Below are 24,795 nucleotides of genomic sequence, written 5' to 3' on the forward strand. Positions count from 1 at the left end.
TCTCTTCAACAATGAGAGGATCCAATTCAGTTCCAATTGATCAATGATGAACAGAACCAGCTACACTCAGCGAAAGAACTCTGGGACATGAGTGTGGACCACAACATAGCATTTCCACTCCTGTTATTGTCTGCTTGCATTTTTGCTTTTTCTTTTCAGGTTATTTTATCTTCTTTCTAAATCCGATCTTTCTTGTGCAACAAGCTAACTGTATAAATATATATGTATATACATATATTGTATTTAACATATACGTTAACATGTTTAACATGTATAGAACTACCTACCAGCTAGTGCAGGGGATGGAGGGAAGGAGGGGAAAAGTTGAAACAGAAGTTTTTGCAAGGGTCAATGTTGAAAAATTACCCATGCATGTGTTTTGTATATAAAAGCTATAATAAAACATTATTATATGAAAAAAAAAGAAAAATGAGTTTATATCCATAAAATGTAAACTGGTTTTCTCCAAATGAACTAATTATTGGACAAACAAATTTAAGAGGCTGGGCTCGGCCTTACTAATTTGTATTGTTTTCTCACTAGTGGGTTTTAGTGCCACTACCTCGGGAACCTCTGCAAGTAATTTGGAACCAGGGAAGTGGATCTTTTAGGAAGAATATCTCTCCAGACTTGCTTTAGGAACAATGTCTTTTCCAGAATTTCCAAGGATCAAGTGACTATATAGGACAAACATCTCATAAAATGAAATATGCTGACTCAACAGACGTTAGGAAGATTACCAGGAACAAGACTTTATTCATATTTAATAATGATGATCCTTTTTGTATTATTCTTGCTTTCATTTTTCCTGGTTTGCCTGCAGAGGTATATATTCCAACTCAGGGCATTTATAGTTTATTGTTTAAGCATCAGGACCATTTCTTTTGCAAGTTTTGGCTAATTAAAGGCATGTCTTCTATTAATATTAATCTCACCTGGCCAAAATGTGATTCATGGAATAAGAGTGTTGAGCAAAAATTATTTCTATAATCCTTAGAAAGAAGACAAAGTGGAATTTGAGCTCCCCAAAGTGATTTAGTTATTTATTAGTTCCCCTATCTGCGTTATTTCTCAGTCTGAATTTTTTGGTTACCTTGGTGATATGCAAATTTTCCTTCTCAATTAGTCTATTGGGAATTCTTTAAATATAATTTAATCTACAGCCTGACTTAATTTATTTATAGAGTACTTAACTAGGTTTGTTTTCTTAGATGTATGAGATTATGGCTCACTTAACTAAACTTATCCAATTTTTAGAAGGCTAAAAGAAGTATGGGATTGTTTTTTTGTTTTTGAATATTTAATTTTTTCTAATTACATATCAAAGCAATTCTTAACATTCTTTTTTTTTGAAAAAAACTTTTGGATTCCAAATTCTCTTTCTCTCCCTCTCTCCTCCTTGAAAAGGCAAGCAATTTTTGCAGTCATGCAAACTATATTTCCACATTAATCATGTTGAAAAAACCCAAGAAAAATAAATGTTTTTTTTAAAGTGTTGTATCAATCTTCAGACTCCATCAGTTCTTTCTTGAGGTAGATAGCTTTTTTTTTTTTTTTTTTTTAATCATGACTCCTTCAGAATTGTCTTGAGTCACTGTACTGATGAGAAAGAATTGCCAAGTCATTCATTGCTAATCGTTGTACGATATTGTTGTTACTATATACAATGTTCTCCTGGTTTTGCTCACTTTGCTTCAGTTCATGCAAGTACAGGTTTTTCTGAAAGCATCTTGCTCATCCTTCCCTATAACACAATAGCATTACATCACAACTACATACCACAACTTGTTCCACCATCCCCTCAACGTGCAATTCTTTGCCACCACAAAAAGAGCTTCTATATATATTTTGTTTATAGTCCTTTTCCTTTTTCTTTGATGTCTTTGGGATGCAGACCTAGGAGTGGTATTGTTGTGTTAGAGTATGCAGCTTTATAGCCCTTAGTTCCAAATTGCTCTCCAGAATGGTTCCATCAGTTCATAAGCCCCACCAGGGCTTTAATGTCCCAATTTCCTCACATCTCCTCCAATATTTGTAATTTTCCTTTTCTCTCATGTTATTTAATCTGATAGGTGTGGAGCAGCATTTCAAGAGTTGCTTTATTTGTATTTCTCTAATCAGTAGTGATTTAGAATATTTTTTTCCACATAGAGAACTTTGATTTCTTCATCTGAAAATTGTCTGTCATAACCTTTGACTACCAGTTGGGGAATGACTTGTTTTCTTAAAAACTTAATTCAGTTCTTTATATTTTATTTATCTGAGAAATGAGCCTTTCATCAGAGAAACTTAATTTTTTTTCATATATTTGCTGTGAATTTTCCTCCATCCTATTTTCTTGTTTATTCTTTTCTCTCCTTTCAATCCCTTATGTGTTTTGCTTCTCCCCAAATTTATCCTCTATCAGGTCCCTTCTCATCCCTTCCCCTCCTGCTTTCTTCTGCCCAACCGAGTGCATGTTACTCCCTTTTTGAGTGAATTCTAATGATTCAAGCACTACTCCCTCCACCACCCCCATCTTTCTCTTCACTATAAAAACTCTTTTGTACCTTTCATGTAAGATAATTTACCCTCAATCTACCTTCCCCTTCTCCCAGCATATCTTTCTTGCCCCTTAATTTATTTTTTTAAGTAACGTTCCCTTCACAATCATCCCTTTTTATTATTCACCCCCCTAATTTTATTTAGATATCATCCCATCACAGTTAACTCATACCCATGGCCTGTCTTTATTTCTAAATGTCCTAATGATGATAAAGTTCTTGGGAATTAGAAGCATCATATTTCCATGCAAAAATGTAAACCATTTAACCTTACTGAGTCTCAGAAGATTTCTCTTTCCTGTTTACCTTTTTATGCTCTTCTTGAATCTTGTATTTGAAAGTCAATTTTTCTCCCTCAAGCAGGAATATTTGAAAGTCGTTAAACATCCATTTTTCCCCTAAAGGATTATACTCAATTTTGCTCCTTTGGAGTCAACCTTAACAAATTTACTGCCTCTTGCACATAACCTATCACATGCCAGAGACAGCTATAATTTTCCCCCAAATCTTCTCTAGGTTAAATATCTGCAAACTTGTGACCAGATGATGTTCATATGGCATGGACCTAAAACCCTTCACCACCTTAAAACTTGTCCAGAATGAAAACAAATATTCTAACTGTGGTCTGACCAAGACAGAGTACAATAGGATTGTTGCCTCTTTACTCCTGGAAACCATTCCTCTAAAACACTTTACATTATTACATGTTTTAGCTGTCCAGGTGCTCTAGTCTGCCCCCCCAAAAAACCACATTTTTTTTTTCAAATTATTATGAATCCACACTATCCAATATTGGAATTTAAAAGATTTTTTTTAAAAATTCAAATAATCCTTATTCTTTATTCCTACAATACTCAAACTTTGAAGTTCCATAAAATATTCTGGAGTGTGGATGTGGACCTTAATGGATCCTGACTCATCATCCAGGATGTTTACAGGCCCAGATCTGATGAACATGGCATTTGTCTTTACCAATATTCAAGCAGCTCAAGGACTTGGACCACTTTACTGCAGGGCTGCCAATATAACATAAAATCATTAATAACAATCTTTTGCAGTTAACTATCCAAACTATTTAGGATCTATTTTTATTTTTGTCATTTTATTTTTGCATCTCTGACTTTTTCACATTTCTCTGTTTTACCAATTGAGAAATCCTATCATAAAAACACAGTAGTTAGCATTTACTTTTATGGTTTGCAAAGCACTTTACACTTATCAGATACTCTGTGAGATAAAAGCTCTTATTATCCCCATTTTACAGATGAAAGTGGAGCTGAGAAAAGATAATTAACATGAAATCACAGAACTAATAACTATTTGAAGATCTAAACTGAAGTTTTCCCAACTTGAAGTTCAGTCCTCTATCCACTACTCAACTTAGATGACTAGAATTAAATTAAATCCAGCATACTCAGTAATTTATTAATTAAGAAACACATTTACTAGATGGTAGACCATCTTTATTTCCAAAAATACCCTTTCTGTTTCTACAACCAGAGCCAGCTCTTATAATAACTAGAGAGAAAAGAAATCAGGGCATAAAAGCCAAGCAAGCCATCAAAAAATACAGAGTAAATGCAAGGCTCCACATCAGGAATAGCACACGACTGCAAAGAAAGGAAGAAGTTACAGTTTGTCATTTTCCAAGGCCCGGGTGGGTAGGGGATAATACAGTTCCCAGGTCTGATTTCTGAAGGCTCTTCCCACTAAAATTTTTATTGTTACTGAGTAGGGTGTTTTCCTGTTTACTTCATTATGTATCAGTTCACAAGTTTTCCTCTATTTCTTTAAATTCTTTCCTACTCAACAATGCCATAATGTTCCATTTTATTTATGTCACCATTTGTTTAGTCATTCTCCGATTACTCCACTACTCTGGTACGCCCTGTCCTTCGAAACATTTAAAACCTTCAAAGTATCCCAATTCCAGTTCTTAAATGTCTTTTAAAAGCACCCCTTCTAACTTAGGCCTTTTCTACGTCCAATGACTTCAAAATTCTGTTAGCTTTTTGATAAGAATTATGCCTTCGGCTTGAAACTTCTCCCACATTTTACATTCAAAAGGCTTTGACTCCAGGATGATTTTTCTGATGTTTAATAAGGCTTTGTTTCTTACTGAAGGATTTCCCGCATTCACTACATTCAAAGGGTTTGACTCCAGTGTGAGTTCTCTGATGTCCAGTAAGCGTTCGCTTTGTGATAAAGGATTTACCACATTCACTGCAGTCAAAGGGTTTCTCTCCAGTGTGAATCCTCTGGTGATAAATGAGATTTCCCTTGCGGTTAAAACATTTTCCACATTCCTCACACTCAAAGGGTTTCTCTCCGGTGTGAATCCTCTGGTGATCGGCCAGGTAGCTCCGGTAGCTGAAGGCCTTTCCACACTCGCTGCAGGCAAAGGGCTTTGCCCCGGTGTGGGTGACCTGGTGTTTGAGGAGGTGCCCCTTGTCGCGGAAGGTCTTCCCGCACTCGGCGCACCCGTAGGGCTTTACCTCGGAGTGCGTTCTCTGGTGGGTGACCAGGTGGCCCCTCTGCCGGAAGCCCTTCCCGCACTCCGTGCATTCGAAGGGCTTCACACCTGTGTGGGTCCTCTGGTGGGTGATCAGGCCCGAGCGCCAGCTGAAGTCCACCCCACACTCGGGGCACACAAAGGGCTTCACCCTCGTGTGAGTTCTCTGGTGGGAAACAAGGTTTTCCCTCCGGGTGAAGTCTTTCCCACACTCGTTGCACTCAAAGGGCTTTTCCCCAGTGTGGATTCTCTGGTGGTCAATAAAGCGGCCCCTCTGGCTGAAGGCTTTCCCACACTTCTTACACTCAAAGGGCTTGGCTCCAGTGTGGATTCTCTGGTGAGTGACGAGGTTCGCCTTCCAGCTAAAACCTTTGCCACATTCGTCACATGCAAAGGGTTTGTCTCGGGTGTGAGTTCTCTGATGGGAGATGAGGTTCCCTTTCCGGCTGAAGCCTTTTCCGCACTCACTGCATTCAAAGGGTTTTACTCCGCTGTGAGTTCTCTGATGGGCAAGAAGGTTTTCCTTCCGATTGAAACCCCTCTCACATTCATTACATTCAAAAAGCTTTCCTGCCATGTGAGTGCCCTGATGTCGAAGGAGGTCTGCTTTTTGGCTGAAGCTTTCCCTGCATTCGCTACATTCAAATTGTTTTTCCACCATATGAGTTCTCTGATGGGTAAGAAGACGTCCTCTTTGCCTCAAGGATTTCCCTCCCTCATTACTTTTAAAAGGCTTAATCTGAATATTAACTCCCTTCTGTTTAGTCAAGCTTTCCAAGAAGGCTTTCCTATAATTATTACATTTATATTTTTTCCCCATACAAATTCTTAGCTGTCCAGTGACTTTTGACCTTCTGCCAAAAGTGTTTCCACATTCACTGGCTTCTTGTAACTTTTCCCCAAAACGCACCCTGTGAAATTTAACTAAGTCTGAGTGGTAACAAAAGGGTTTCCTGTATGTGCTAGAGGTAGTAAAGATCTTTCTGAAGGAGGATTTCTTACATGCAAGTGAATTTGGAAAATCCCTAAAGTTTTTTCTAAGTTTATGGAGGTTTTCCCTCATAACTCCTCTCCATAAGGCATGAAAACCCAGACCCAAATTCAGATTTCTCCCCAAAGTACTACAAAGAGGCACAGTCCTCTTAAAAGCTTTCCTACGAGTGATGGTTCTGGACCGACTCATGAGGGTGTTCGTCTTTTTTACAAAATGAACACCACGTTCCTTGGCTTCTCTCCTCTTGGATTGCTCATGCTGATGCTCTGGCACTCTTTTCTTGGATGACGCTTCTAGGCAATTATGCTGTATCATACTTAAGTTCTGCAGCTTAAACTTCATCTCCTGACTCCAAAAATCTAAAAGAAATTTAACAAAGAATTATAACATTATAAAAATTCACTAGCCACTGTTGCTAAGCTTTGAGAATAAGTTCTTGTGTTTCTTCCATCAAAGAGAAGAGCACTCAAATTTAGACAAGATAATAATAAAAACAACAACAAAGCTAATATTTATATAATGCTTATTATGTGTCAGGCAATGTACTAAGCGATTTTTAAAACCAACACCCATAAAAGAAGGCTCATTTAGTAGTAAGGGATTTTCCTCCTTCAGAAATGTATGTGATTTTATTAAAGATAAAATAGATCAAATGACATCAATTTGACTTGCATAAGATTATCTACAGAAATAAGAAAAGGTAAAAGCCTAAAGATGATAGGATGAAAGTTAAGAAATTAAGGACATCATTCATAAAATCTGTAGTTAGTAAAGGTAAATATGGTAAACCGATAAAATCTGAAAAGACACAATAAAAGGTGTAAGGGATAATTACCAATATAGGAAATATTAAGAATTCAGAAAGACTTCAAACATTAGACTGATGAACTGAAACTATTAAGAAAATAATAGAAATACTTGCAAAGCTCTACATGGGGGTTCATAAACAATTCCACAAATACAAAAACGGGGATACATAGCTAGACCATCAGTTCATCTGAAAAAGATCTGGGTGCCCTAGTGACTTTTAAGTTCAACACAGGTATATTATTTTACATGGAAGTTAATACAGCTACTATGACCTTAGGCTGCATTAAAGAGAAATACAAAATCTTGTCCTGGTCAAACCACAACTGCAGGATTATTGGGTGTCTCATTGTGGGTGCCACATCATAGGAAGGGTGTCGATAACTGAAGCACATCAAAGCCAGCATGATGAATGGCTCTGGAGCCGTTCCATAAACAGTTTGACTAAAGTAGGGATGTTTAGCATGCAGAGAACTTTTTTTTTTTTTTTTAAGAAATATTAATTGGGAGCGCCTGGTGAGGAAATTCCTTTACCAATGCATATTAGTAACTTCACAAAAACTTAAGACTTAAGAAAGCTGCCTGAGGAACTGAGGTTCCACTTACAGGTCACTAGGACACCCAGATCTTTTTTGGGTACTTGTGGTAGCCAAACTAAGATGTGTCAGAATTGGGCCCTGAACCATGGTCTTCAGAGCCTAATTCTCAAGCCTTCTCTCTATTACACCACTTTGTCTTAGAAAAGATCCACAGGAGATATCCTAGAAATCTAAAAGTATCTGAAGGGTTCTCAGGTGCCCCAAAGGACAGAACTGGGGCACTATGAATACCCTAGCCACACAGGTTCCCCACGTGTATGTGGTAACACAATTCGGTTCCAAAGGAGAGAGGAGACATAATTGCCCTCCACTCTTAACAGGAGTGAGGAGCTGTGGGTCTGGAACAATGCTTAGACTGTTAGACTCGGGTAATGATTTGCTGAGGAGTTGGGCAGAAATGTTATTGTTTCCTTTTTATTCTTTGCTATGAGGGATGGATCACTGAGTAGGGACTGGGGAGGCACATATCTAGGAGTGAGAGTAGTGTAAAGACAAAATATATGAATTCTTTTAAAATGAGGAACAGTTCCAACTCCAACTATAAAAATTCAAATGAAAACAACACAGAGACAGCATGAGATCCATGAAATGTTACAAAATTTGATGTTTGTCGGGCTCTGAAGAAAGCCACACAGTATCACACAATTGTTAGAGCTATGAAATGGTACAATGTTTTTGGAAAAGAGGAAAGTAATAGGCAGTAAAAGCTGTACATACCCTTACACTTAACAATACTGGTTAGAATATACCCTAAGACAGGGGCCCTCAAACTATGGCCCCGCTGGCCAGATGCGGCAGCTGACGATGTTTATCCCCCTCCCCCAGGGCTATGAAGTTTCTTTATTTAAAGCCCACAAAACAAAGTTTTTATTTTTACTATAGTCTGGCCTCCAACAGTCTGAGGAACAGTGAACTGGCCCCATATTTTAAAAGTTTGAGGACCCCTGCCATAAGACATTACTGATGGCGTAAAAAGCCCTCCTTTTTATTAACAATCAGTTATGGAAGAAATTCAGGTTTTTCCCCCAGCCCATTTCCTTGTTTGAACCAAAGCCCTTGAAGAACTTTACTGACCTCTGCCAAAAATTCAGCCCATTTAGACCATCTTCTCTTGGAGTGAATTCCGGCCTACAGTGTTCTACTCAGATGGGTGGGCTGAAGACTTGGATTAGATGGCCCAGGGCTGGGGGTAATTTAGAAGTAAATGACATAAAACAAAGTTACATCCCCAGGCCCCTCATCAGGATAGGTCTTCCATTCAGTGAAATATTCATTCTCTTATTAATCATTAACTAATCAGAGTTGATGGGCCCCTTCAGGAGCACTCTCTCTTCCAAAGGCAGATAAACTCTGAGCCCATAGACGTGATAGCCGTTGGCATCCAAGAGAGTGTCACTGACCCTTTTATTAATAAAATGCTTAATTACCCAGAAACTCATGTCTCTTGAAGTCTTTCAACATCATGTTTTCTATTGCCTACTTCCCTTAATGGAATTTTTAATGGAAAACACCTAGAAATGATCATGTGACAAAAATGGAGAATGGCCACATAAACTCTTGTAGGAACTGTATTGCATGAAATTAGACATGAGAAATTATAGATAGGCCTAGGGGCCTTTAAGAGAAATCATCGTCCATCCTTGCGGAGGTCTGACTCCAAACAAATGTGAGAAGAGACAGTGACCTCTGTGCTTTTCGCTCACTCACCTGGACAAAGACTCGTGGGGCCTCCTTCTCTGGGCCTCTGAGCTGCTGCTTTTCTCTCCAACAAGAAGAGAATATCCAGATTGGAGACCGGGACCCCTGTGTGCAGAAATAGAAATAGGGAAGGTGTGGGAACCCAAAGCAAAGAACGCATTTGTATCCGAGGCAGGTAAGAAAGCCATGAAGAGAGGAGAGGGGCCGTGTCCTGGTCAGAAAGAAAAGGTCCAGGGAGCACAAGGAAAAGAGCAAACACCCTGGGAAGACACCGAACGGCACTGGGCACAAAACCGGAGTTGAAGGTTGGCTCTGGAGCAGCCGGGAGCCACTGAAGTTCCCGGGGCACAGCAGAGTCTCCACACCTGTCACCTGCGATCCTCTCTGGGACTTTTGCTTTTAAGGCACCAGACTTTCATTAAACGTCAACTACATGCAGAGAATCCTGCTGGGGGAAATGCAAAGCTGACCTCGAACACAGAGCCCTTCTGCATCATCTAATCTGGAAATAACAGAATTCAGGCAAAGTCCCTGAGGAAAGAAGAGCTTTCCAAAAGGAGAGACTCTAAAATGCCAAAGGACTTAGGACATCTCCTATAGGAGGGAGCCGTGGCTCTGATACAGCCAAGGAACAAGGATGGTCCTTACCCTGGGATCGGAACATTCTGTTTAAAGGCCAACAAAGGGTTTGGGACCGCTCCCTTCTCTTCTGTAGCCTTGAATACTCTTGCACAATCAGCCCAGACTGTAGCTGACTGGCACAGCCTGCACCAGGCGAGCCTCCTGGCGTGGGGAGGGGGCCAGCACGCTTACCCACAGAGACCAGGTTCTGGAAGTTCTCCAGCATCACGTCCTGGTACAGGGCCCTCTGGGCCGGCTCCAGGCGCCTCCACTCCTCCCGGGTGAACTCCACAGACACATCCTGGAAGGTCACTGAGGTCTGAAACAAACACATGTGCTTAGCAGGGACCAGGACTCCAAATACAACCTGATTACTTTATCATTCTATGCCTCAATTTGGACCCGAGGTACTGGGCTGCTGAGTTTTTCCCAGTTGTTTAAGTTCATTTTGACTTCTCCTCACTTCCGGAGAGGAAGTGAACATCAACAAGACCAAGCACTTTCAGCTGCAGACCTGACCGCAGAATTACCTTCCATCTCACAGATACACATCACCCGTAACACCCCAAATAGGAATTCATCATTATTGTCTTATGGGCAGACTAAGAAGGCAGGATCCCCCGTCATCATGCTTAGGAATGCCCCTCATTTTCAAACCCTAACAGCTGATCATTCCTCCCTTTGTACTATGACCTGGAACCCCTATTCCCCAACATTACAAATCCTATTTATTGTCTACCTAAAATGGGCCAAACACTAAGTTTTAAGGTTGATATTTCCTCCAAGATCTGTGACCGATAAAAAAAAAAAAAATCATCCTTTTAATCAACATTCTCTAAAGCCTCCGTATACGATAGACAAAGCTACCTGCACACATTTATACGGACGTAGGTATATATACAGCACACAAACATCTGTATGTACATAGACAGCCAAGTCATTTTCCAACACTTCAGTAGTCAAAGGACAGTAATGGTTCTCAAAGAAAAACGGAAAACTCTTTAACAGAATGAAAGGATGCTCCGAATTACTAAGAAGATAAGGGAAGTGCTGATCAAACTTGATATTGTAGCTCACACCTGCAAAATGCAAAGATGACAAAAGATGGGCTGATCCTGGATGGGTATTTTTCAGAAGTACTAACAACCACGTCTTTTCCAGACGGCAAGAAAATGCTTTCTTAGGCTCCATAGCACTGCTCCTCAGTGCTCTCAACAGGGAGAGAACAGGGCGGTTCCACACACACTTTCTATTCTTGATTTCTTTCACTGGATAGTTTCCCACTTTTAAAAATGTCATTCCCTATGTTTAAAAGAACTGCACATATTTAAACTACATTAAACGAGCTGTTGTCTTGGGGAGGGGAGAGATAAGGGAGGGAGGGAGAAAAATTTGGATCACAAAGTCTTACAAAAATGAACGTGGAAAACTCGCTTTACGTGTATTTGGAAAAATAAAATATTACTGAAAATAAAAAAAACAAAACTGTGGGTCATGACTCCATATGTGATTTATTATCAGTGAATGTTTGGCTTGTAGACCCATTTCAGATACTTATATACCCGGGGTCGCTTAAAAATTTCTTGGGTGGAAAGGGGCCCCTGATCCAGCCAGGGTCTTCTAGGAATAGATGCAGATGTCTAATTTCTCCCACTGGTCCTGGGGTAATGCATAACAACAACAACAACAAAAAGCCGTCCTTAGCAAATGATACACATCCCGACTAACAGTTGCCTCTCCTAAGACAGACATATTTCATTGATTTCTTTATGTATTGGTGGGGTCAGTGACTTGCCCAGGTTCACACAGCTGGGACCTCGGATTCCAGGGTTAGTGCACAGGCCCGTGGCCCCCTCGCTGCCCCAGGATGGACACCGGCTAAAGTGGTTTCCGAACTTCCATTCACGCCGAAGAAAAACAAGAACTTTCTGGAAGAGAATCCTGGAGGCGCAGGCCCCCCAATGGGAGACCACTGAAAGAAATCGCTCTAAAACACTTAAAAACGATCCAGGATGAAAGTGTCCAGAGCAAAGGACCCGAGACTCACCCGGAACCTGGAAGCCATCCTCTCTCGGACGAGGCCGAATCCTGGGGATGCTGAGCTGGAAAAGAACAGAGAGATGCGGGGGGAGAGATGCGGGGGGAGGGCCCTCCCCCAAGTCCTCATGGACGCGAGGGACCCTCCCCCAGCCCCAAACTCTAGGGCGCTCCGCTCCTCCCCCTGAGCTTGGGGAAAAGGGGAAATTCCCTCTTCTCCAGCCGGGCTCCTCTGGTGGCCAGCACAGGTGCTTAACCCAGGCTGACTGACTCACACCGGCACGGGGGCTTAAATGCGCGCTGACCACCGCATAGACACAGACACACTGGGTATGTCTGGGTGTGTGTGTGTCCGTGGGTCCCAGACATACCCACACACACGTACACGTGCGTCCCCCCCATCCTCTCTCTGCTGCGCGCTCTCTAACCCGGCTCAGACCCGGCCCCTCCCCCTCGCCGGGGACCAATCACAACTTCCTCACTTGGGCCCTTCGAGACATGGGGGGTCACGAGCCCCTCACTCCGGGGGAGGGGGGAGGGGCTCCTACTTTTGCCCTCCCCCTCCCTCCCCCACGGCCACTGGCCCATACACCGGAAGTCACACGCCCCCACCACGCTGACACCCGGCCTTCCCCTCACTCACGTCACCCCGCGCTCGCACACCCGCCTCTGCGAGTATAGTACAGGACCCCGCCCCGCCCCGCCCCGCAAACACGCGGCGCATACTCACGAGCCAGCCCACCCCGCTCTCTTCCGGCAGAACCGGGTTCGGGGCCGAGCACGTGGGCGCTGTCCCCACCCCTTCTACTACTGCGCACGCGCCTCCTCACGCTGGCCCGCCGGCAGCCTGGGGAGGGCAGAAAAAGCGAATGCTGAGCACGCGCAGCCTCTCCCGGGAGCTGTGGCAGTGAGGAGGGCAGGATGGAGGGGGCGGGACCTAGGACTGCGGCTGCGCACGCTCTCTTTCTCCGCCCCGCCCCCAACCCCGCCCAGACCAGCCATTCATTCAGAAGTCGGCTCTGAGCCCGGGGCTGGTAATCGGGCTGCTCGGCACTGGGAGGAACTCGAGCTCCGGACTCGGAAAAGCCACGCCCACCATGCCTCGCGCCAGCTGGAGCTCAAGGCATCGGGGCTTGTGGGAAATGGAGTCCGGGCGTGAGAAGGCTCAGCCTGGTTCACCTGGCGCCCGGCTTCGCGGGAACTACATCCCCCAGGGGGCCCCGCGGCCCTCTCCCGGACTCGAGCTGCTTCGCTGGCGGAGACACGAGTCGTCGCCCAACGCCCTCCCTTCGCTGTCCCCCCGCCCTGCCCCTGCCCGGTTCCCTGGGCGGGGAGGCCGCAGTGGCGGCCGTGCCCTTCCCCGGCGCAGGCGACGCGGGAAGTTTTGGGTGTTTATTCCTCTGGGCTGGACGCCCACCAAGGCGGGCCCGGGCTCCGGGTTTGGGGGCTCCGAGGGAAAGGGAGGCGGGGGGAGGCCCCCACACTGACGAGGGTCTCAGCGGGGGGGGCGGAGAGGAAGCGAAGGCCGGCAGGGGGAGGCCCTGAAGGGGAGCGCTGACCTGGGCCCCTTTGCCAAGCTGGGCCCTGGCCCTGCAGGAATTCAGGCTCAGCTCCCGAGGGCGCCCCCAAGAGGCTGGAGAAGCGACGGGATGGAGGCGTCGGGAGGGACAGAGTGACTCGGGGCTTCCTCTCTGACCCAGCCCCCGGCGCTGAGAGAAGTGACTCTCTCTTATCTTAATGATCAGTTAATATGGGGGGAGGAGCCCAGGGTTTCTCCTTTTCCGTTTCCCCATTCAAAGCGGAGGTCCGCAAGGTCTCTCCCAAGTTGCCCCAACGTTGAGCCCACCTGGATCATCTTTTCTAGGGCTGGTGTTTTCTCCGACTAGAAAAGAGAATTTAATCTGGGTGACTTCCTGCCCATGTGTTTTACTGATAGGCTCTGGGTGTGTGTGTGAGAGAGAGACAGAGACAGAGACAGTGAGAGAGAGACACAGAGAGACAGAGACAGAGACAGAGAGAGACAGAGAGACAGAGAGACAGAGACAGAGAGACAGACACACAGAGAGACAGAGAGACAGAGACAGAGAGAGAGAAAGGGAAGGAGATAGAGGAGGGAGGGGGAGAGATAGATCCCTTCAGATTGCCCAAGGTTGGGGGTGGTCTAGCTAGAGAGGGGTAGGAGTAACATGATCAAAGTTATTCCCCCCACGTTATTGAATAGCTCCCCCCTTATGCAACCACCAGAAGGACGACATGTGGGGGCGTGGAGGAGGGGCCATTGTGGCCCCTTTCCCTCTCCACAAATAGCCAGACTTTCATACCTAAGAAATGTTCTCAATCTCGCGTCTCTGAGTCTCTAAGTCTCCGACACACCAGTTATGGCCAGTAATGGCTAATCAGTTTTGTGTATGCTTCCCTTATCCTGAGCTCCTAATAATTATAGGGAGAATGAAGAACCACAGAGGTAAAGCGGGACCTGGGAAGCAGCCTGGGGGCAAACTGGTGCAGACCTGGGACAAGTCCCAAGCCCCAAGGCTGGTACAGACAGGGACACTGAGTAAGCAGCCCTCAGAGGGTCTAAAAATACACCTTTGCGAAGCACAGAGAAATTCTCACTCCAGAAACTAGGGGGAGAGAACGGGCTCTGGAAGGGAAAGTGTGTCTCCCTAGAGAAATGGAGAACTAGTGGGGAAGATGATAGAAACAAGGGCGAGCAAGACGAGGAACCCAGAGCGCTGGCCGGGGACCGAAGACTTTACCAAAATGCCAAAATCATTGGAACCTAAGTTTAAAAACACCTCCCTTAAAGACACAGAGCGTTTTCTACTTAAGAAATTAGAAGGGGAAATCAGCTCCGTTTCCCTGAAATGAGTGGTTTTTACCCCCATGGAAATGGAAAATAAGAATCAAAACAAGGGAATATAGACCATGCAGCATCCCAACGGAGCGGCAAAAGCCCTGAATTAAGTTAAGCATCATTTGTCCAGGAACTTTAGGGGATTATGTTCTGTTGATCTAGGTTTGGGGTCTGTAAGGCAGAGAGTAAGCTCTCAGCAGTGGCGTTCTATGGCCTGGCAAAGTCTGTTCCCTTTTCCTGTGATCTCATGAGCCAAAGGAAAAAGGAGGAAAAGAGGGAGTGATTTTTTGCTGAAAGTTTCAGAACTCTCTATTCTGGCCAAGTTGGGAATTAGGAATGGAGAGGCAAAGAGAGTGGGAAGGAGGGAGACAAGAGGGGCAGAAACATGAGACAAAGAAAGGAAAGGGGGGGCCTAGAAGAGAGAATCTCCCCCTTTTGTAGAAATTTATGGGATTGCAAACTAATTAAAGACTAAATTGGTGGGGGCAGCTAAGTGGTGCAGTGTATAGAACACCAATCCTGACGTCAGGAGGACTGGGTTCAAATCTAATCTCCGAAATTTAACACTTCCTAGCTGTGTGACCCTGGGCAAGTCACTTAACCCCAATTGCCTCAGCAAAAAAGAAAAAAAAAAAAGCTTATAAAGACTAAATTGGTGACCTCTGTGTAATGTTTTTCTAATCCCGGAGTTGCTTTGATTAATTTTCCCCGTACAGAAATACCCCAGTGGGACTCTGGGAGTGCAGCCCCCTGGGAGTGTTAAAAAGCAGAAACTTTCTGAAACTTGGAAACAAGCGGCCCTCTCACCCCAGACCCGTCCAACACTTGCCCTTCCCTGGAGGTCGAAAGATTTATTGCTTTAGTGCAGTGGAGGATGATGGTTTCAGTACCTGGAGACTAAACAGAATTGAAGCTGGTATAAAAGCAAGAGAAATCCGCCACTCCCCCCCTTTCTCTAACTTCCCCCCTCCCCAAACCTGCGAGCCATTTTCAGCCTGGAGTCCCAGCCTCCCGCGGCTCAGCGAAGGCTCAGCGGCTTTTCCCTCCAGCCCGGCCAGAAGCGGGTGGGTTTAAATGGACAAAGCGGATTGTTGGGAGGACGGCCAGATTTCATCTCGGGCGCGCGCCGCTTCTGCCGCAGGCCCGCGGACCACGACCGAAGCGAACGGGCTCCCCGGTGACCGAGTCACGGCCAAGAGAACTTCTGCACTTGAACTGGAAGCGGCTCATGCGCCGTGAGGAGACGCCGAGCGGAGAAAGGCGAAACTCCCGACGAAAGCCGGGACACGCGAGGGAAGCACTGAATTGCAAAGGAGAGAGGCAGCGGGTTAAAGGGGAGCTGGTCCTCACAATGCTGTGGGCCCCGATGTGGAACAGAGAAGTTCGGGACTGAGAAAGGAGCAACACGGGGGTCTCGGCTCCAGAAGCTCGGCCAAATCTAACCTGGTTCCATCAGTCCGAAAAGTGAGAAGGGAAAGAAACGAGCGTTCCCTGGGACACGCTGTAGGTCAAAATTCAGATACTGGACAGTGAGCCATACGTAAAATATAGCTCTTAAAAGGAGAGAAATGTCAATGTCAGGCCGTTTTGGTTCTCAGCAGGAGATAATCCTAGCAGAGATGATTATTATTATTATATATTTTTATTTACAAAACATGTGCCCCGGTAACCTTTCAACTTGACCCTTGCATAAGTAGAGATAAGTACTGTGAGTAGCCCTCACTTCCCCCTCTTCCCCCCATCCGCATCTTCCAAAAGAAAAGTCGGATTCAGGAAGGGATTGCTGACACTAAATCCCAGTGACTTCCACTCAGGCTCTCCAAGGGATGTGGTTGAGCTGCTCAAACCCTCCGTTCCCCGGCCCCCCTCGTCCCTTTCCATTCTCCTGACTCGACTCTCCCCGGGTGTCGAAGTCCCGGCCCCGTATCCCCCCACCCGCCCCGGGCCTCCCCACCTGCCACGTTGTTAGTGCTGCCCTGGTGGTTACTTTTCATGGCTTTCCAAGAGCACGCCTGTCGCAGCTTTCTCCCTCCCCAGTCCATGCTCCGGCTGCCACGAGTCCCAGTCACAAAGTCTCCCGACTGCTCCCGACCCGGGGTCCCAAACCCGGGGTCTCCAGGCCGGATTTCACGCTCTCCGGCCCCGGCTCTTCCCACCCTTTCTGTCTCCTCAGGCTGGACTCCCCAGCCTCAGCCCAGCTTCACAGCTAGATTCGAACTCGGGTCTTATTGACTGCCGCCTGGAGCGCTGTCCACTCCCCCCCCCCCCCCCAGCCCCATACCGAGCTGCCCCCACACTCGCACAAGGCATTATTCCCTACGCCCTGGGTTGGTACAGGCACTTGCGTGTTGCCTCTCCCACCTCTTTGAATCCCAGTGCCTGGTAAACAGTAGGTATTTAATAAATGTTGGCTGTTGTGTTGACCTGGTGGTGGGGGGGAGGGAGTTAGTGGCTGGGGGAGACCGGGAAAGGAATAACGTGGCGAGTGTCCACGAGCTGAACCTTGAAGGGAGTCCAAGACTTCTGGGTGGTGAGGAGGAGCACGAGGATGGATCGCAGGGCTCGGTCTAGGTCCCGGAACAGCTTGGGGACGCGGCTGAGGGGCCAGGAGGGAAGTTGGGTGGTGAGGCCTGAAACCCTCCGCCTCCCCTCCCTTCCTCCCCCCTCCCCCGCCTCCCTCGGCCCCTCGGGCCGGCGGGCCCAGGGACCCCTTTGGTACATCCATCATTTTATGCCTGGGTTACCATGGAGACCAATACCATGGAGATCCAGCCCCCGCACAGCTTTAGCGCAAGTGCGCAGGCGGTGGTTGTTGGAGGCAGCGGCCGCCTGGCTCAGGGGGAGGGACCGTCGGGCAGGACGCCCGGGGCTGCCTCTGCAGCCCAGGGCCCAGCCCGGGCCCCTTGGGAGGGAGCTGCCCCCCCCATCTCCCACTGAGTTCCGTGCGGGGCCGTGCGCTTCCCCGGGGACTCCTTCGGGGCAGCCGGTCCCGTCTGGGCAGTGAGCGGCTCTCAGTGGGCGCTCAGTGGCCGATGGAGGGAAGGAGAGGGTGGACACTAGGCTCCCCTGACAAGCTGCCCGAGAGTCATCCCCACTGAGTCATCCCCACTGAGGTTCACACAGTGACCCCTGGGGGCCCTGAGCGGCTCTGGGTTTTTGTGTGACTGCCTTCCCGTGGTTCCCGTCCCCCAGCTGTCACAGGTGCTCCCCAACCCTGGACCACCTCCCAGGCTCTTTCTCACGTCCCTCTGCCTTGTCCCTGGCCCCATTTTATCTCTCATCTCTCTGTCTCTCTCCTGGGTCACAAAGGCCACCCCTCCATGCAGCTCCAGCCCCTCCCCTAATCCTCCCTCAGCCCGGTAGTTCTGGAGCCATGGACAACTCCCCCCTTGGGTCACTGTCCCTCTCGCGGACTTGGCCACCCACATCCATGCAGGCCGCATGGTTGCCTCCCCACCCCCCAGTCCTTGTGGCCCACCAAGCTTCTCGTCGCACTGGACACTCCTCTCTCCCCGAGCCCCCTCCCTCCCAGATGGGCCCCCCTTTCTGTGCCCTGGTCCCCAGGCCTGGACGCCTCCCCCACCTTCTCTTGCATCATGGTTCAGCTGAAGTGTTGCCTTCTCTGGAAGCTTTCCTGGAACCGCTCTGGGTCGCCTCCGATTTGCGTCCCAATGTCTTTCTGTCCATCCTTGCTGTGTCCCCTGCTCTGACACTGGGGAGGGAGGGGACCCTGGGACAAGGGACAAGGACACCGCCAGACTAGGAGCCCTGGAGACAGCTCGGGGGCACAGAACTCTAAGTGGCGGGGACTGCTGCTCTCTGGCACCTGGACTTATGCCCACTCTAGGGTGGGCAGTTCCCTCACCCCCCCAGCCTAGACTGGGCAACCCCCCCAGCCTAGGGTGGGCAGCCCCCAATCTAAAGTGGGCAGATCCTTCACCTCCTCAGCCTAGAGTGGGCAGGTCCCCACCCCTCCTCAGCAGAAGTATCTGTGAGCCTGAGGAGGGGGTCAGGAAGGAGGGAAGGTGAGGGGCATGGGGCAGTGCCCCGGGACACACAGGGTGCTGCCCCTCAGGGATGCTTCTCTGACATTGAACAACAGACACAGCCCCTTCTATCCTGGTCCTGGGGTCAGAGGCCATTTCTCTGGAACAAAGCCATGTGGCCCTCAGGACTCTGAGCGGGGGCCCTGCCAGGGCCATCCACACAGGGAGGGCCGGGGGTCCGGATCCAGGGCCACCGTGTAGCTGAGGGAGAGGCCCGACCCTGGGTCGTGAGCCTGGATGGGGGCTTCCCTGACCCACCAAATGGCTCAGTTTCCATCCCTGGGCAAAGTCTGGGCCTAAAAGGCTGGAGCCAGGGCAGCTCTTGGACTGAGGTAATTCAGGCGGGATGCGGAGCGCAGCACCTGAGCTGCTCTGGATCGGGCCGGGGCGGCTCAGTGGGTGGGGGGCCCCCGGAGGGCACTGAGGACCAGGGTGGTCCAGCGGGTGGGGGGTCCGGCTCCATGGAGGGAGGGCACTGAGGACCAGGGGTGGCAGGGCTTTCCCCAGAGTCGGGGGAAATGCGCAGGGACCCTGGCACGATGGCCAATGGCCTGCTCTAAGTGACCGCCATGTGTCTGAGCGGGTGGACAAGCAAAACTGCCATCTAAGAGGGAGCCGCTGAGCCAGGAGCGGGGGGCTGAGGGTGGCCGAGGGTGGCCGCTGTGACGGGCAGAGAGCCGGGTGCTATTCCTCAGGTCAAAGTGGCTCAGCACCCCTGTCCTAACGCTGGACAGCCCGTGGGTGCCTGGCCTGAGATGGATGGAGCCAGCTGGTTGTGGCTCCCAAGGGTCAGTGGGCCCGAGGTCCTGCCCCTGGGGGGCCCTGCAGACACCACAGCTCTCTGATCCGCCTCCTCAGGCAGAGACCCCAGACGTTGGGCCAGGTCTCCTCCTTCACTAAGTGCTCCGGGCTGCTGAGGGACCAGGATTCCCAGCCCTCAGCACCCCCGGCCCACCCCCCCTGATGGGGCCCAGAATGTTCTGGCATAACCAGATCTGGAGGGAAAGGACCTCGCTTCCTTTACCGTCAGATTTTCTGGGCTCTCTCCAACAAGAAGACCTTGAGGTTTCCCACTCCCCAACTCGGAGCTCTCCCCCCACGAGCCCCCTTCGCGGGGCCGCGTGGGGCGACGATGCAGACCGGGACGACAGAGGAAGAAAAAAGGGACCGAAGCAGCAGGTAGATAAATTACAAATTTCTTCCAAAATATACTTACATTAAATAGCATCAACATTCCATGAGGAGCTGTACACAGGTGATCCCCGGCCCCGTGGCGCGCCACGGCCCAGGGGTCCGCGGGAGGCCCGGGCGGGCGCCGGCCGACCCCACTGTGGCGGTGACAAAGTCTAGGCAAGCTCTAGCTGGTACTGATCTCTTTAAATTTCTCAAGAATATCATCAAGAGGCTATACAGTACGGGTTCAGAAAAGTAAACATTTTAAAGCAAACAACTTTTTTAAACCAAATACACACAAGTTCTTGCTGTATTTATGTGGAGGTCTCCATGTAAAATGGACAATCAGGAAGGTTCTCTTCTTCGGTACAACACGGTCACGGGACGTGTACAAGCCAGTGGGGCGCAGGGGGGCTGGAGGGGGGAGGAGGATGCTGAATATTGGATTTTCTTTCATTTTGTAAGTGATAGATACAACTTGGAGGTGCAAACCCAGGCCGCTGCCGTCCTTCATCATCTGGCGTAACGCTTAATGTAATCTTCAACTTTATTCCGGAAGTCCTCCTGTGAGGAGAGACAGAAGGGAGGGCGTTAGGGGTGCGTGCGCTCCGGGACGATGCCTCTACCGCCAAGAGGCTCATGGGATGCTGGGATGGGGGCCCCTTTGTCAATCCCCCTAGGCCAGGCCAAGCGAGTGGCCCCCGAGGCCGCCCCTGCCAGCATGAGGTCAGAGGGGAGGTCACTTACTGCCCCCCCCCCCGCCCCGGGCTCCAGCCACTGAGTGGACACGAGTGTATTTGTGTCCTCATTATGGAAGAGTTTGGGGATCCCAGGAAAGCGAACTTTTCATGCTGGATTGCTGCTGCAGTCGGGGCAAGGGCAGGACAGGAGGGAGGGGGGTTGGGGCCGGTGTCCCAGCAGCCTCCAAGGACAAAGTGACACTCTGAAATGCCCCCAAACACACTCCCGGGCAGAGGGAGACAGGCAGGAGCACTCCCCCTCTGGGAGCAAGCTTGGCTCCCGGGGGCCACAAAGCCCCTGAAGGCCTTGGGGTTGGGGTCAGCTGTGAGCTGCAAACCTCCAGGAGGGAGGTCTAAGGTTCTGGGAAGGGTCCTGCGGCCCGCGACAACGGGGCAAGACCAGCTGCAGGCTGGCTGTGAGCCTAAAGACATCCCCTGAGTTTTCTGGAGGTTGGACAGAGGAGGATCAGGGTCAGGATTTGAATCCACAACTTTCTGGCTTTGAAAATGCTACTGTCTGAGCCAGACCACATTTCCCTCCATTCTCATCAGAAACGTCAGGGCCGTTCCTCTGGTCAAAATGACCCTCATCCCCAAGTCCTTTTGGGTCCTCCACACTGGCTGTCTGGAGATGTCTCCAACCCAGAGATCCCAAACTGAACTTACCCTTCCTTCCCTCGTTCCAAACTTGCCTCTTTCTATCCAAGGCAGTCCCCTTCTTCCAGCCTCCCCATTAGCTCTGCCTTAGACCAGTGCCCCCAGCCTCCTTACTGGCCTCCCTGCCTCTCCCCATCACAATCCATCTCCACCACAACTGCCAGGGGGGTTAGTGCCACACCATGTGACTTCCTGACTCGGTCTCCTTCAGAATCAAACAGAGCTTTCCTTATTCAGCTTTTACAGCCAGCCACACCCCGGCCCGACCCCCCACTTTCTAACCTCATCGCAGGTGACTGCATGGGAGTCTGGACAAACAGACCCACCTGTCATGGTCCCTAGCTCCATCTTCTCTCTTTCCTCTTGTCCTAGCTGACCCCAGACCCAGAATGCACTTTAAAAAATGTTGTATTCTATTTTTTACTTATTGGATTCGTCATTTACCGATTTTATTTTTTGTTAATTTCGTTGAAAAATGCTTTAATTTATTTTTAATTTATGGAATAAATTAAACATTTCCATAAGACAGCATATATAATGAAAAAAGATGATTGCACATAATAAATCGATTACGTACAACTTGCCATTCCCTTTAAATATATAATAAAGTCATGTACATTTCTCTTTTCCTCCCTTCCAGTCCCAGTCCCCCATACACTTTCTACCCATTTCTCCCTCAGAAGCTGATAATTTTCTTCCTTCAATGTACAGCTGAAGCTTCACCTTCTACAAGAAGCTTCTTCTGATCCCCTCAACAGCTGGTAACTTCCCTCTCAAAGTCCTGGTGCTTACCCACTTTGCATTAATTCTCTATTTTTATTCCACATATGTTTGTTACTTTGAGAATCACTTCAGTTATTGAATGTGTATCCCCCAAACCTAGCACACAATAGGCACTTAATTAATGCTTATTGATTAATGCTTACTGATCACCCACAATTCCTCCCCACAGCCGCAAGCTTGCCCCAGATGGTCTCCTCCTATTTCCAGCACAACCTTAGCACACAGTAGGTACTTAATTAATGCTTACTGATACAATTGCCATGATTTTTGACCATCATTGCCCACACTGTTGACTGCTCTCCCCCTTCTCACTGTGACGACCTTTCCTGATCACCCACAATTCCTCCTCACAGCCTCAAGCTTGCCCCAGCCGACCCCTCCTATTTCCAGCAGAGGTTTGGAAGTCTGGGTTATAAATAGAGCCACCGCTCACGCTGTTATTTGAGGCAGGAGCAGCATGTAAACATTGGGAAGGCAGCTTGTTTTAAGAACCCCGGACAGCCCAGAGAGAAGTGAGCACGTGCCGCTGTTTTATGCTGCTGCAGATTGAACAAACGTTCTAAAAAACTGCTTCCTTCAGGAAAAAAACAGATTCATTTCTTCTGGCTGATTTTTTTTCTCTCTCAAGAAAAAACTATCCCCCAAAGAAAGGAAAAGCAGAATCTGGGGGTCTCCCCTGCCCAGAACAAGTGAAGCCCTAGTCATTAAATCTTGGAGGCAGGGTGAAATGCAAAGGCAGATTTTGTTTACTTGAGCTTCTGAAGCTTAGTACCAGAACACCCCCCCCCCCCACTGCCCCTGGGGCAGGAAATGGCCTCCCCAAACCAGGAGAATTCAAATGAAAGGGAGTTAAATGCTGCCTTTGTACGGGAGGCTGCTAGCTGTCCCGATCTGATCCAGAGAGCTGGGGGTCAAGGGCACTTTCATTAGCCTTGCCTCTGGGAGGGAGTTTCCATCCATCCAAGGAAAAAGGCCTTTTCAGACTGGGTGACTGGGAAATCCCATCACTCACAAGCAGCTCCTCAGGGTGGTGCCTCCAGAGAGGAGGCCGGGACCCTGGGAGGCTTCAGGAAGGAGGACTCTGTGTCTCCGTCCAGGCCAGAGGGGCCTACAGATCTGGGCGGCCCACGAGAGGCACCGGATGACTTACTTCGAGAACAGGAAGGTTTTTGTTTCTGTTTTTTTTTTTGATGGCGATGATGTTTTCTGACCAGGAGCCATGGGATCCAAAGAGATCCACTTGGTTCAGTGGAAGGAGCATGGAGAGCCCAGTCAGGCTCCAGATCAAAAGGTCTTCAGACAGAGAGGCTGGGGGCTTCTTGTGGGACAGTGTAGATGGAAAGCTGGTCCGTGACCTCAGTGTTCTTGTCCACCAGAGGTTCTGGTTTCTTAATCCAGCAGTGACTACCTAATTTGTCACTAGGTAATTTAGTCAAAATAAAACGTTCGTAATGAGGAACATAAACATCACTCGGAGCAGTTTCTAGTTCTAAGAAAATTCTAATCAAGAAAACATAACTAAATTAGCTTCCATCATCTTATTTCCCTCATTTATTTCCATCCCAAATCACCGGAACACGTTAAACTGTAATTCTTGGCCTGGAAAAACAATCCTCTCTATGTTAATATCTTTGTGAATCATTCTTGCTCTCTGTATGAAGTCTCTATTCGTCATACAGATCTTCACTAAATGTCAGGTTATAAGATTACAGGGAGTAAAACTTCATTAAATCAAAAAAGGAACGCTCCAGGGAAAAGGTTAATTTGAATGGCAGTCCCTCTGATTTTTGGAAATAAAATGTGACTGCAATCTTTTGTTTTCACATACTAAATTTCCCACTATATCTCTCTCCATTATCCTCTTCGCAGAGAGACATTCCAAACAATTAAGAATTTTTAGAGTTAAAAAAAAATCAGTTTCTATTAAAGGAGCAGCCCATCCTGGGCACTCTGAGCTGGGGCAGCCTGGGGTGCACTTAGGCAAGGTGAAGGTGCATGGTCCCAGACCAGGAACAAAGGCAGAGGGCAACCAGCATCCTCCAGCCTGGTGTGTGGGGAACAGGAAGATGATGGAGGGTCCCATCTGCCAGATCTGGGAGTGAGGAAAGGCTTTATCAGGTGTCTCTCAGGAAGGCTAGGGTAAAGAACAAGGAGAGGAAGGGAGAACTGGACCAGGAGGCTCAGGGCATGGAGGCGAGAGCTGGCTGAGACAGAAATGACAGAACTCGGTCACTTAGGGTAAAAAAAGGAAGCAGCCATCTTGTCTTCAAGGTTTTAAGTGACTGGGAAGATGGCGGGGCAATCAACAGAAAATGGCTGAGGGGGAAGATAATGTTTTATTAAAGAGGAAACGAAAAGATTCCCCCATTTATTTCATTCTCTGTTTTGTCCGTCAAGTCATCCCATTATACCAGCTTGTCAGATATTAAGTGATAGAGAATCTTGAAAAAATAGAAATCACACACAAAAGATGATTTCAAGCTTCAGTTCCTAGCTTCTGTCAATCACTCTGCAAATTCTAAGGCGACATTGTAGAAGCCGGGACAAGACCTGCATTTTGAGAGAACATCCACTGGCCCCAGTCCCTCAGAGCGACTTTTGATTGGAGGGCTATTTAGAGCAGCTTGTTTATCTGCACAGATTTCTGTAATGGGAAGTAAATGTCAAGAAATGTGGAAAAAGAACACTTTAGCAAAGAAAAAGATCTTAAAATTAAAAACAAGTCCTG

At 48.0% G+C, this 24,795-nt stretch overlaps 2 protein-coding genes across 3 annotated transcripts in view; both read right to left on the bottom strand.

The window, feature by feature from the left end:
• Nucleotides 1–2,312: 2,312 nt before the first annotated feature.
• On the bottom strand, nucleotides 2,313–12,496 carry LOC100920649 (oocyte zinc finger protein XlCOF22). Its single transcript, XM_012549985.3, has 5 exons — nucleotides 12,455–12,496; nucleotides 11,822–11,876; nucleotides 9,967–10,093; nucleotides 9,163–9,258; nucleotides 2,313–6,408 (listed from the first exon to the last, which is right to left on the bottom strand). The coding sequence occupies exons 2-5, from the start codon at nucleotides 11,837–11,839 to the stop codon at nucleotides 4,604–4,606; spliced, it is 2,046 nt and encodes a 681-aa protein (XP_012405439.1). The 5' UTR covers nucleotides 11,840–11,876; nucleotides 12,455–12,496; the 3' UTR covers nucleotides 2,313–4,603.
• A 7,396-nt stretch (nucleotides 12,497–19,892) lies between these two features.
• Nucleotides 19,893–24,795, bottom strand: part of UBE2F (ubiquitin conjugating enzyme E2 F (putative)) — a 90,143-nt gene continuing 85,240 nt past the window's right edge. For both annotated transcript variants that reach the window (XM_031968212.1, XM_031968213.1), the window contains exon 10: nucleotides 19,893–20,451. In XM_031968212.1, the coding sequence (XP_031824072.1) occupies nucleotides 20,401–20,451 (51 nt within the window). In that variant the 3' untranslated portion in view covers nucleotides 19,893–20,400. The remainder of the gene's footprint in view (nucleotides 20,452–24,795) is intronic.

Source organism: Sarcophilus harrisii, chromosome 4 (assembly GCF_902635505.1).
Source record: "Sarcophilus harrisii chromosome 4, mSarHar1.11, whole genome shotgun sequence".
NCBI lineage: Eukaryota > Metazoa > Chordata > Mammalia > Dasyuromorphia > Dasyuridae > Sarcophilus > Sarcophilus harrisii.

What these genes read in the sequence shown, in the direction of transcription:
- LOC100920649 (XM_012549985.3), bottom strand. An exon ending in CCAGAACCTGGTCTCTGTGG is followed by an intron (nt 9,259 to 9,966) that starts GTAAGCGTGCTG and finishes TTCTGCACACAG; the next exon opens with GGGTCCCGGTCTCCAATCTG. An exon ending in CCCCACGAGTCTTTGTCCAG is followed by an intron (nt 6,409 to 9,162) that starts GTGAGTGAGCGA and finishes AATTTCTTTTAG; the next exon opens with ATTTTTGGAGTCAGGAGATG.